The sequence below is a fragment of the Microcebus murinus genome, chromosome 15 (assembly GCF_040939455.1).
Source record: "Microcebus murinus isolate Inina chromosome 15, M.murinus_Inina_mat1.0, whole genome shotgun sequence".
NCBI lineage: Eukaryota > Metazoa > Chordata > Mammalia > Primates > Cheirogaleidae > Microcebus > Microcebus murinus.
The window spans coordinates 17,717,197-17,730,032 of NC_134118.1; the positions used below are offsets into that span (position 1 = coordinate 17,717,197).

The window sequence follows — 12,836 nt, forward strand, 5'->3', positions numbered from 1 at the left end:
AGAGTACAATTTATTATTACTAACTATAGGCACATGCTGCATAAGAGATCCCAAGAACTTACTCATCTCATCTAACTGAAACTTTGCACCCCTCACCAACATCTCCCCATTCCCACTGCCCCTCACCACAGTGGTCTTCTAATTTCCATAGCACATGTGATATGCATCAGCACAGTGAGGTCACCTTTCATTTCGGGACTTCAGGAACACCTTACCAAGGTAGCAAGCTCTGTAGCCCATGGGTCTCAGAAATGCATTAGCTATACATTTGGAGATCACTGAGGGTGAGAATTTTCTCTGCTGGCACCTACTTGTGTTGGTTAAACAATAGCTCTATCAATGGCTATAATATTTTCTGCTTTGGATCTTTCTGTAGGGTCTGAGGAGACTGAAGAAGGCTGAAGACAGGCTGATGGGCACAGTTGGTCGGCTCCCCTGTCCCACCATGACTGCCGAAAATCCCGCGCCTGGAGACCTGCCTTTGGCCCCCCTAGTCACTTGCAAACTCTGCCTGTGTGAACAGTCTCTGGACAAGATGACCACACTCCAGGAATGCCGGTGCATCTTTTGCACAGCTGTAAGTTTTCCTGAATGCTTTCATTATGAGCAAATAACAAAGGGAAAAATTATGAAAGTACAAGATACATTTCTGTGGCATACTGAGAAGCCAGAATTGGCCACGATGTGAGCCTGCTTTGGAAAGGAATCCGCATTTGGGTATGTTTCCAGATAGTATCCAGAATGGTAAATCCAATGTTTTCTTGTTGTTAGTAAGCATAATATATGTTTAAAATTTAATTATTGGTTGCTTAAATAGTCTTTCTGCTCTTAAGTTTCTAGCTAAGGAACAAAACAGAGAAATTGGATATGCATTAGTTAAATACCATCTATAAGAAGCTCATCAGATATTTTGAATGATGGAGAAATCAGGTAGCAATTTACTATGCTGATTTTTTTCTTTCATATTCTTGCTCATCTCCTACAAAGCACATGGTGTAAATTATTTTACTTTGTCATAGCTCCTTTCGTTCTATTTTCACAATATGCTAAATGCTTCTTATTCTATATAATAAAGAGAACACTGTAGATCTGTAGGAGTGGGCTTGTTTCTTTTATTGTGACACCTGACATCAATGCCTGTGACCTTTACTACAAGTGTCCTTGAAGGTTGGTTGGTTAAGGATAGATAGGAAACAGACTGAGTTCCTATACGATTCAAAGATGACAAAGAATAATATTGTTTGTTCATTTATTCAGCAAATATCTATTGAGCCGCAACCATGTCCCAGGAACGGTTCTAGGCACTAGGATTTATCAGTCAGAGAAATAAAACCCAGCTCTGATTCTTACTCTTAGCAGCTTACACTCAATCAAAGAAAGTTATGCAAGAGTGCAGGGCTGAGAGGATGTTGCAGTTTGAAGAAGGGTGGTCAGGAGTAGGTTTCACTGAGGAGTAATATTTGTGCTACATCTCCTTCCTCATCTTGTCTGTATGTGTTGCTTTATAGGAAGTGAGGAAATGGCCTTGTCATCTCAGAGCAACTTCAGTTTGCTTTGATTTTGCTTTGTTTCTGAAGGCCGTCCTTCAAAAATGATTATTTCTCTGACTTTCTAACACATGTTTCAGACCCTTGCTAATCCTTGAAACAAATGAGTCAGAAGCAACATTTGGTGAAAACCAGGATGGAAAATTTTCCCTGAGGGTTACTGATGTTTAAAGCAGGACATGGAATGCAGTTTTTGCTACGAGATTTAATAGTGCAGAATTCAAGTTTGTGCGTCAGGGTTGGGTAAGGAATACCCAAGCAAAGGTTGTATTTCATATACAGGAGCTAACACTGTCATATTATTGTTTCAATTGATTTCAGTTCCTAATTAAAAACAGCACAACTGCTGCTCATTTCTCCTTCAGTGATTTGGGAGGAGGTGTTAGTACAATCAGATTATTCTGTCATGTAGATTCATATTTTTTCATTGTTAGGGAGTGCTCAAAAGCAGGAAGTCAAATGGCTTGATATTTTTGGTATCCCTCCAATTTTGAAACTTTTTACACCTAAAAACATTAATCTTCCCTGGCATCCTATTACCGTATTACCTATGATCTACCAAAATAGTAAGCTGTGTGTGTGTATGATTACATTAGTGTCTGTAAATTTGTGGTTAGAATCAGACTCATTTGAAATACTACTCTAACTTTTTTTTTGGTTAGAGATTTACTTCTTTTTTTAAAAAACAAGTTTTAAAAATGTATCTAATATCTTTTGCATTTTCAAGGCTGAAAAGAAATTTGTGACTTTTTTTTGATATGCCACATAGTACTAATTTCCATTCCAAATAGGATTGGATGATATCGCCCAATTATTGGCTTGGAAAGACTTCTTGTGCATACTATATATTTAAAATAGTTTTAGGGTAGGTGTGGTGGCTCATGCCTGTAATCCCAGTATTTGGGAGGCCTAGGTGAAAGGATTGCTTGAGGCCAGGAGTTTGAGACCAGCGTGGGCTACATAGTGAAACCCCCATCTCTACAAAAATACAAATAAAATAATATTAGCCAGCCTGAGTCAGGAGGATCATTTGAGCCTACTTTGAGGTTGCAGTGAACTATGATCACACCACTGCACTCTAGAGTGGGTGACAGGCCGGGCACGGTGGCTCATGCCTGTAATCCTAGCACTCTGGGAGGCCGAGGCAGGTGGATTGCTTGAGGTCAGGAGTTTGAAACCAGCCTGAGCAAGAGTGAGACCCCGTGTCTACTATAAATAGAAAGAAATTAATTGGCCAACTAATATATATATAAACAGCCAGGCACGTAGTCCAGCTACTCGGGAGGCTGAGGCAGCAGGATTGCTTGAGACCAGGAGGTTGAGGTTGCTGTGAGCTAGGCTGATGCCACAGCACTCACTGTAGCCTGGGCAACAAAGTGAGACTCTGTCTCAAAAAAAAAAAAAAAAAAAAGAACATAGAGTGGGTGACGGAACAAGACCCTGTCTCAAAAAAACCAAAAAAAAGGTATTACTGGTTTTACTAAGGATCTTGTCCACCTTGTCCCCAGGGAATGTCCAAATGTAATAGTTCTCTTCCTGCTAAATTTGGTGCTATACTCGTATATTTTCATGGATTTAATAAAGTATTAAAAACATTCTTTCTCTGTCCTGTTTTCTCTAAGAGGTATCCCTGGCCATTTTTCTGTGAGCTTGAATTCTTTTCGTTTCTGAGATCACTGTGCTCCATTTCCAGCTCTACCCCAATTCAGCCTTGTGATTGAGCTCAATTTCTAAAAATGAAGGTGCTGGGACCCTTCACAGTGCTCCAGATATGGTGTGCATTGTAATCTGGGAGTGCATAATGGACAGAGGGGGTGAGTCTGACTTGACCATTGAGTGTTGACCAGCCCATTCCCTATTTTTAGGCAGACCTGGCCTTGAAATTGGTGCCCTGCCCCCAAGCATGTTCCATGGACCACCAGCTCTGTGAACTGAGGTAGTCCTTGAATAAACTGTTCCATAGTCAAATTAGCTTGGAAACTGTGATGTTCTCTGTTCCTTTCTTGGAGGGATGTGATGCACATTTGCATTTTACAGGCTCTGTGAAATCCATGGTTAAAAGGAAAACAGGGGAACCCCGTTTAAACTTCTGGTAACCATGCCACCTTTTTCAGTGGAATACCTATTAACTTGCCCACAACTGGTACTCTGAGGAACACTGTGTTAAATGATTTCATGTAGGTGATTCTTAGTGTAAAGGACATCCAGAGAAAGGAATGTGATGGACGTTGCTTCAAATTAACTGTCAATATTATCTAGTTTGTTGTTAAAGGATGTTCAATCTGTGAAGATGGTTTTTGTTAGACTTTTTTGCTCAGCTTTAATATGTAGAAGAAAATATAAAGCAAGAGAAGCTGAACATATAAGACAAAAATGGGCATAGCTCTGACTAGCATAACCAAAATCATAGATCATCAGATACATTACTGAGTCAAAGAAGTTGATATTTTGGGGTTACAGGGAGAGAGGTGTGGTATAATTATTTGTTCTATTCTGAAGGTTAAACACCTCAGGGATGTTAGTCTACTAACAATATGCCAAGATATCTGTCTGTCTCTCTTTTTTTGCCTGTAGATTTAAATAAACCAAATATGAAAATTCAAGCTTTCCTTTTCTGGCTTTTGCAATGTACTCTTTCAGATAATGCTACACAATGTTAATTCAAGTGAAAGAAAAAATTCACAAAAGTCAGTTATCAAAGTAATGGAAATTTGTAGGTTTGCTCCCTTGTGGACAATATTTGCCTCTGATTTATTTTGGAAGCAGTTTCTTCCAGCCATGAATTAAGGAATAATGAAAACACCGTTGTTGCTTGTTTTTATAACCTAGATAATTTCACCTGAAAAGAATTGGTATGTTGGGCATGGCCTATTTACCTTCCAGATTAAAGACAGGATGTGCTAAGCAAAAAGAAAATAAAGTCCAGCCATATTCTTGCCTTTTTTCCATTACATTCTGTTGGCTGTAGGTAGTTAGAACTCCTTTTACTATTCATTTCTCTGAGCCAAATGGATTTTCCAATGTTTGAAAAGTGTGAGGAAATTTAAAACTTTTTAGACCAAGCCCTTCTTTCCCTTGGGGCCTGTTGTGTGACCTTTAAGAAAAACCCACAGAGGGCTTGGGAGACTGTCTTAGTCCATTTTGTGTTGCTATAACAGGATACCCGAGACTGGGTAATTTATAAAGAAAAGAGGTTTATTTAGCTCACAGTTTTGCAGGCAGGGAAGTCCGAGGGGCATGGTGCGGGTATTTGCTCAGCTTCTGGTGAGGCCCATGTGGTCGAAACATGGCAGAGAAGTCAAAGGGGAAGCGGACACGTAAGAAGAGACTAAACCCCATTGATAAAGCTTCTGAGCTTTATAACGACCCAGTCTAAGGGAAACTAATCCAATCTTGCAAGAACTAATCCAGTCTCGCCAGAGTGAGAACTCACTCACTACCATGAGCACGGCACCAAGCTATTCATGAGGGATCTGCCCCATGGTGCAGACACCTCCCAGTATATCCCACCTCCCAATACCACCATCTTGGAGATCAAATTTAAACATGAGGTTTGTTAGGGACAAACAAACCATGTCCAAACCATGGCAGAGACATTTACAGTTTGGGAAGATTTGCATTATGTATGTGTACACATGCATGAGTGTGCACACACATGGGTTGGTAACTTATAAATGAAGTAAAGAACCTGCAGTGGTTCTTCCTGGGTTCTGATACCTGCATTAGGAGAAAGGAATGCCATTTTCCTCTTCTTACCTCCACTCCTCCCTTGCAGTATAGTATAATGGTTAAGGAATGCAAGAAGACTCAGACTCAAGTTCAGGCTTTACCATTTAATGATGTATGATTTGGGGCAAGTTTTTTGGCTTCTCTAAACCTTAGTTTCCTCACCTCTAAGAGGGAGAGAGAGGAGGGTTTGGTAATACCAACTTTAGAGGATTTTAGGAGGCATCAAATAACAATTCCATTAAAGCATCTTGCACAGTGCCAAGCCCATAGTAAGTTGTTATTATTCCTTTATTTTGTAAGTTACATCAGAGTACTGAACTGTTCTGTTTCTCAAAAATGTTTTAGAAAAAAGAAATCCTACAAAGATTTTCCAGGCTACCTTAATAGCCTGGAAAATACCCCCTTTTATAAAATGCAGGTTCTGTAGGTTTTTTCAACCTCACTACTGTTCTGAGACACATGGAGATTAGCAGTTAGGAGAGAGAGAGAGAGAGAAATTTTTCTATTGGATTGGTTCAAAGTGTGGCTTACAGCTGGATATTTAAACTGAAGATCTGGAGTGGGACTTAGAGGGGAATAAAACCAACACAACTTTGAAAATAAATCAACAAGCACATTTATGGTGGGTGTAGAATAGATTCACATGACAGGGTATTTCGAACTACCATTTAAGAGCTGCTTACTTCAAAGAAGGACATGATAGTATATTACTTGTTGGCTTGATATATTAGTCTAGTATCATTTAAAGTACCTTTTATTGAGAATTCTCTAGAGCTGCAAGAAAGATTGAGGCATCTAACTCCAGGTCAATATCACAGAACGATTTTCTGTCCCTGCTTCTGGTCACGAGTCCTGCAACCTTTCCCCCAAACTTTTAAATTCACCAGCTCTCCGGATTCCCATGTCTTCCATTACTGTTAAATGGACAGAAATAAATCCTGCCATTTAGTAAAAGTAAATTCAAAGCACTCTGTTATTCTATTAGTTTCTGGTACTAAAGTATACGTGCTTGCAAGGTTGGTTTTATGTTTTCCCTTAACTTTGCTTTGGGTGGACAGCAGTAAGTCAGTGACTTTATCCTCACCTTTGTGAAATAACTTCAATATATTTGCTGCTTCTACCTATTTAGAGATTTCATGATAATGCTATGATGACTTTTGTGTTTGTCAGTCAAGTCCTTTTCTGGTTTAAAATGCCCATTTTGATACTATATTTTTTTTATTGGCAACCAAGTTACTAAGGGTCAGATGGCATCTGTGGACTAAGAGCAAATAGTAACAACATGAGAAATGGATTAGAGATGACTCAAGGAGGAGCTGGCTTCTTGGACCTATGATCTCATCCATGCCTAATGCTCACCACTTACTTACTCAAGGAGAATAGTAAAATGTAGCAAGAGTGGAAAGAGCAGCAAAAGAAAGCCATACTATTAAGGCCCTTATGTCATTGTCATAGCATCATAGTCCTAGAATTGAAAAGGACCTTAGATCTTCTAGTTCCCTCACCCTCCTAATGAAAGAATTCCTTTTCCTGGATGCCAGTCTGGTTTGGCATTTAAGAGAATAGGTCTTAATTCTGGTGGCTTCAGCTTCATTTATGCGACAGATATTTACTGTGCCCGGCACAGTTCTGATGGTTAGGATATAGTGGTGAACAATCAGGTCAAGGCCTGGTTTTCAAATAGTTCGACTTTTAGTGCATGACACAGATGCTAACAAGTAAATACAGAAGTCAGATGATATGCGCTCTGGAAAAATTAAGGTAGGGTGAGGGGGATTAGGGAGTGTTGTGGGGAAGGGGGTTTTATACTTCATGTTAGATGGTCAGGGAAGTCCCACTTGAGCAGAGACCTGATGGAAATGGGGGACAAGCTATACAAATGTCTGGGAGAAGAGGGTTTTAGGTAGAGGGAAACAGTGTGGAGGTCTTAAGCTGGGAGTGTGCTTGGTATGTTCTGATACAGCAAGGAGGCCATTGTGGCTGGAGAACTGTGTCTTTGTGAGTACGTGTGTATGGCAAGCAGTAGGCAAGCAGTAGGAGATGAGGGCTAAGTCCCATGATCCATGTCTGCAAGCTGAGATTCAGGAGAGCCAGTGCTGTAGTTCCAGTCTGAGGCTGAAGACCTGAGAACCAAGAGAGCCGATGGTATGAGTCTCAGTCTCAGGGCAGGAGAAGACCCATGTCCTACCACAAGCAGTCAGGCAGAGAGAGTGAATTCTCCTTTCTTGTGTCTTTTTGTTCTATTCAGGCCCTCAATGACTAGATGATGCTCACTACGATGGGGAAGACCATCTATCCTACTCACTCTGCTGATTCAAATGCCAAACTCATCCAGAAACACCCTCACAGACACAACCAGAAATGCTGTTTAGCCAAATATCTGGGCACCCTGTGGCCCAGTCAAGTTAACACCTAAAGTTAACCATGGCAGTCACGCTTGCTGCTGCATAGAGAATAAACTAAATGGGCATGGGGAAAAGCAAGAAGACTACTTAGAAGGCAATATAATAATCCAGGGCAGAGATGATAGTAGTTTGGACCAGCAGGTGGTGGCTGTTAATGTTTTTGGGCAGTCTAAGTCTTCGTTTTCTTTCATATAATATAGGGATAATAATCAACTCATAAGATAATAGAGAAAATTGCAGTAGATAATCTAGATAAAGCACTAAGTACAGTACCTGGAATACAGCTAGTATGTGTAGCTGTACTCTTTTTAGTGTAGTCATCTAATTTTTGACTAAAAACCTCCAGGATTGGGACATACCATAGTACTGAATATTTAATTATTAGAAATTCTAAGTCTAAACTCTCTTCTGTATTAATTCGAAACTTGTTTCTGTATAAATTCCAATTATTAATGCTAGTTCTGCTTTTTAAAACAAAATTTTTTAGAATCTAATTTTACTATTACTGGTTGAAATCTAATTTTACTTACTGACTTTATAATATTTGAATGAAGGCTCTCTTTCCATTAAAGGGCAAAGATTAGATTATTCATTAAAAATTCTCCCACAGTGCTCAGCCCAGTGTGGGAAGTCGTGAGCTATGCAGGGCAGTCTTGACAATTAGCTCTAGCTCTGCTTCCAATTTCTGTCAATAGCTTTATGAATCTGAGAAAATCATTTATCTAGACTTTCCCCCTTTGTGAAATGATGGCTTGGTTTGGGATTTTTCTAAAACAATTCATGAGATTTGTTTTTAATAGTTCTCTCTTCTTTAAACCAAGGCTCTTAATTATTATACTTTAATCAACCAAATCATTCTCCTCTGGGAGGTTTCAGTTTGCTAAGGGAATTATATACTTAAACTTATCGGTTGCTTTTTTTTTGTTTTTTGAGATAGGGTCTTGCTCTGTCACCTCAGCTAGAGTGCCATGGCATCATCATGGTTCACTGCAACCTCCAACTCCTGGGTTCAAGCTATCCTTTTGCCTCAGCCTCCTGAGTAGCTGGGACTACGGGACAGAGGCACACTGTCCTGCTAATTTTTTCTATGTTTTGTAAAGACAGGGTTTCAATTTTTCTCAGGCTGGTCTCAAACTCCTGGCCTCAAGCCATCTTCCTGGCTTGGCCTCCCAGAGCGTTAGGATTACAGGTGTGAGCCACTGTGTCTGGCTTTGTGCACTTGAGTATAGGATCTAAATGTGAAGACAGGGTTGGGGAGGCTGGGAGAGGGTGCTGAGCTCAGGTGGTGATGTGAGCGATGGTAGTAACTGTAAAGACAGATGAAGCTTCCCTTAATCACCTGTTGCTTACCTCCTGCTATATGTGCTACCCCCTTCCCTATTCATGAAAGACAATTTTTTCATGCAGGGGGTGGTGGGTGGGGCCTGGTCCCTAACATTCCCACCTACAAAGCACCTTTTGGACTGTAGGACTAGCTCAGGCCCTGGGTGCAGCTGTATTGTTGGTTGGAATCTCCTTCTCTGCCCAATTGCTTAATTTTACTACCCTCACTTCCCCATAGACATGACTTTGGGGAGGGTACACTGCGAAACTCTTCTACATGGAATTCTCTGTCTCAGAATCTGTTTCTAGGAAACACAGTTGAAGACATAAATGCATGAATTATTATTTTTCTTCTGATAAAGCCCCTAGCTGTGTAGTCCAGAAAAGTGTTTCCTTTCTTCCCTCTAAAATGAACATCTCGAATTTTACAGGGTCTTTCTTTCCTCCTCTTGTCTCTAAGTTAACTAATAAAATGTAGGGAGAAAATACTTAAGTGTGTTATATTCCTGCTTTAGTAGTATGTTTACACAATTCTATGGAAACTGGAATACTCTTTTATTCTGGTGGATGTCTTTGAATGTATGTTACCCATTCGGAGTGGGTATGTTAACCAAATGTACTTTATTTCCTCCCCTCCTTGGGTCAACACGATTCTTTTGGGACAAACTTCACTTGCATAACATTCTCGACATCGATCATAGGATCAACAAGTATTTCCAGCTTTTCTCTGTTCTCTGAGAAAAGCATATGGTATCAGGGTAGGAGGTGGTGCTATAATATGAAACAAGATTTTATTTATTTTCACAAAGTTATAAAAATATGGAAATCCATGCTTATATGTTGTGTAGACTTTCTTTTGAAAGCATGCCTTTGCCAAAGTTTTATTCTTCAAACCACATTTCAGAATGTGTTAGGCTGGCCAAACATGTAAACCGTGACCAGAGAGTATGGGAGAACTTTCTGCTACATTCACTAAGTCACTGAAGTTTATTCTTTCCAAGTTTCACTCTTATTCCATTTTCCTCTAAGTCTGTTCCAATCTTTGTCTAGATTCTACTAATCCATTTGGTACTACTTACCAAAGTAGTGCTCATTATGGAGCAAATGGCAGTCATGAGACATAACCAGTCCTGCTGTCATGGGGGCAGCAGACTCTGTGAAAAAGGAAGTACAGTGAGCATATGGGAAGCCACCTACACAAGATTTGGGGGGGTCAGGGAAGGTTTCCTGAGGGCTGGTACTGAAAGATGAGTAGGAATTGCTTGATGCCCATCTTGGTGGGCTATGAGGGAGAAGAGTGCTCCGGATGGAAAGTCTTGTATGCCCTGTTTAAGTTGCATTATGGTGCCACTGGAAGGCTTTGTTGGGGAGTGAGGTAGGGAGAATGGCTTTAGTATAGGGTGGAGAATGGACTGAAAGTAGGCAAGACTGGAGTAGGATGGAGGAAGCATGGCAGGTTGGGTGAGAGCTCGAACAACACCGTCATCAATTTAGGCTGTATATGTTGTGGTGGACTACAATTTTGATATCTGGAGCATTTAAATTATCTTTATGTCCCCAATTTCTCCTTTTTTATATCCATTTGGGGTACTGTCAGATTTCTTAAAATGTTGCTTTCAGAATGCCACTACCATTATGAAGGATGCATGTGCTCTTATTTGAATCCTATTCCTTTGTGCTGACATTCAGGTTCCCCTGCTAACTGTCACACAGTGCCTATCCAGATCACCTTCTGCTGCCTATTAATATGAGCTAAAGCATACCTCCTTGTCTCCTTCTTCCTAGAATACTTCTCTCTCTTTCTTTTTTTTTATTACAGCAGCTTGATGCCTGCCTATTGATGTTTCATTACCTGGTCAAGGCACACCTACGTTCATTATTCAACAAATACTTATTTTGACAAGCAGTAGGGATTTATTAATGAAAGATGCAAAGATGCACAGCATTGGCTACCCTAGTATAAAATGGTCATTTCTTCTCTGAAAGCATTTAGCATTTAAATTGAATTAAATAGAAGATTTCATAAAATATCTGTATTGCCTTATCTTCTTGCTGTTTGACATAGATCCATTTTATCTTTCTTAGAGTTAAAGCTCACGGAGGGAAGGGTGAGAAGAAACCCAGGAAGGCAGTTAGGCATCACAAGTCATCATTGTTGCCACAAGAATAGCAGCTAGCATTTACCAAACACTTATTCAGTGCAAGGCATTGTTCTAAGTGTTTCAACTCATTGTATCTGTATAGTAATCCAAATCAGACACTAAAAAAAAATCCTTATTTTAAAGAGCATGAAGTTGATGGACAGTAGTGACTTGTTTGCTAGTGTAACGGTTTTTTGGATTACGTGTCTGTATTTTCAGGCCCCCTCAGCCATTCCAACAAACCATTCACCTAATTGCCAGTTTCTAAAACGTACTTGGGACAGGCAGAAGGTACTGCTCGATTACCACATGGCTAGCTGCTCTGGTATATTGACAGTTGACTTTATTTCTACACAGTTTGCCATAACTTAAGGTGGGAAGTGTATAATTTTAGTTCCTCTGTTTATCTCTTTGTAGAAGTAGGACACAAGTGAAGGGCTCCCACCAGAAGAGGCAGCAGGAAGGCCTCCGTGGCTGATGGCTGAATTCTCTCTTTCCTTCAACTGCCAACCCAGAATGGCTTTCATTCCTAGACTGAGACTTCAGATACATGCAAAGTTTTTGGTGGCCAATGTCGAATACATTGATGGGGGTAGAGAATTTCATTTGAAGTATAGTAAAACCTCAGTGATCTTTCTCTCCTTCCTATCCCATTTTTCCTTGTTCTCTTCTTTTTAATTTGAAGATTAATTTTAAATTATAAATATAACACATGGTGATTTAAAAATATAAAACAAAAAGCTCAGAAAGTATTGAGTGTGTGAAGAATTCACCTGTACCCCCATCCAGGCTACAAGCACAAGATGGATATGTAATTCATACACATTACTTAATAGAGATACAGGATCTTTGTGTATAGAAGCTTTTCTTTAACTTGAGTTTTCCAAATTTAACTTAGTATATTGTAGACATATATTTCTGTGTAAAAATATATGGACTTGACTTTTTAAGTGTTATATAGTGTTCTATGTTGTGTCTATATCAAATTCTATTTAACTAGGCCACTCCTAATAATAGATTTTAATGGTTTTTGCCAGTTCTTGCTGTTATAAATGAAAATTCTTGTACCTATATAAATGTGAAAATATCTCTTCTTAGGATGTTTTAGACATAGAATTGCCTGATCAAAAGGTATGTACAATTTTAAATCAACATATGTTGCCAAAAGTACCTTCTCAAACTGTCGTACCAGTTTAGCAATCCCACCAACAGCTTAGGAAAGCCCACTCTTGTGAAATTCTGGGTATTTTCAAACTTTCACCTTCTCTAATCTGATGTCTGAAAAGAACATATCTCATTGTTTAATCCATGCTTCCTCTTTTAAGGAGGAAGCAGATTGATAGCAAAAGAAGCTCATTTCATGAATCTTTCTTTAAAAAATATGTAGTATATTTAGTGCCAGTACTGTTTCAACTGATTTTGCACCTTGGTGTTCACAATATTGTCAAGTTAGAAAAAAAATGGGCTATATCTAGAAAAATATGTTACACATAGCAGACATGAATGAATGGAAAAAATGATGTTTACATTGTTTAATGTAAACATGTAAACATGTTACATTGTTTACAATGATGATCTTAAAACAGTGGGAGATGCCTTATCACACAAAAAAGTTTACATTTAGTGACAAGCTGTTACTAAGTAGGAAAAGGAAATTTAAAAACTTTAGGCAAGTTGAAAAAAGGCTGTGA

General features: G+C 39.3%; 1 protein-coding gene across 4 annotated transcripts in view; it reads left to right on the forward strand.

Moving 5' to 3' along the window:
- Positions 1–12,836, forward strand: part of RNF144B (ring finger protein 144B) — a 163,237-nt gene that overhangs the window by 95,598 nt on the left and 54,803 nt on the right. For all 4 annotated transcript variants that reach the window (XM_076010492.1, XM_012753539.3, XM_076010493.1 and 1 more), the window contains exon 2: positions 377–577. In XM_076010492.1, coding sequence (XP_075866607.1) covers positions 413–577 — 165 coding nt within the window. In that variant the 5' untranslated portion in view covers positions 377–412. The remainder of the gene's footprint in view (positions 1–376; positions 578–12,836) is intronic.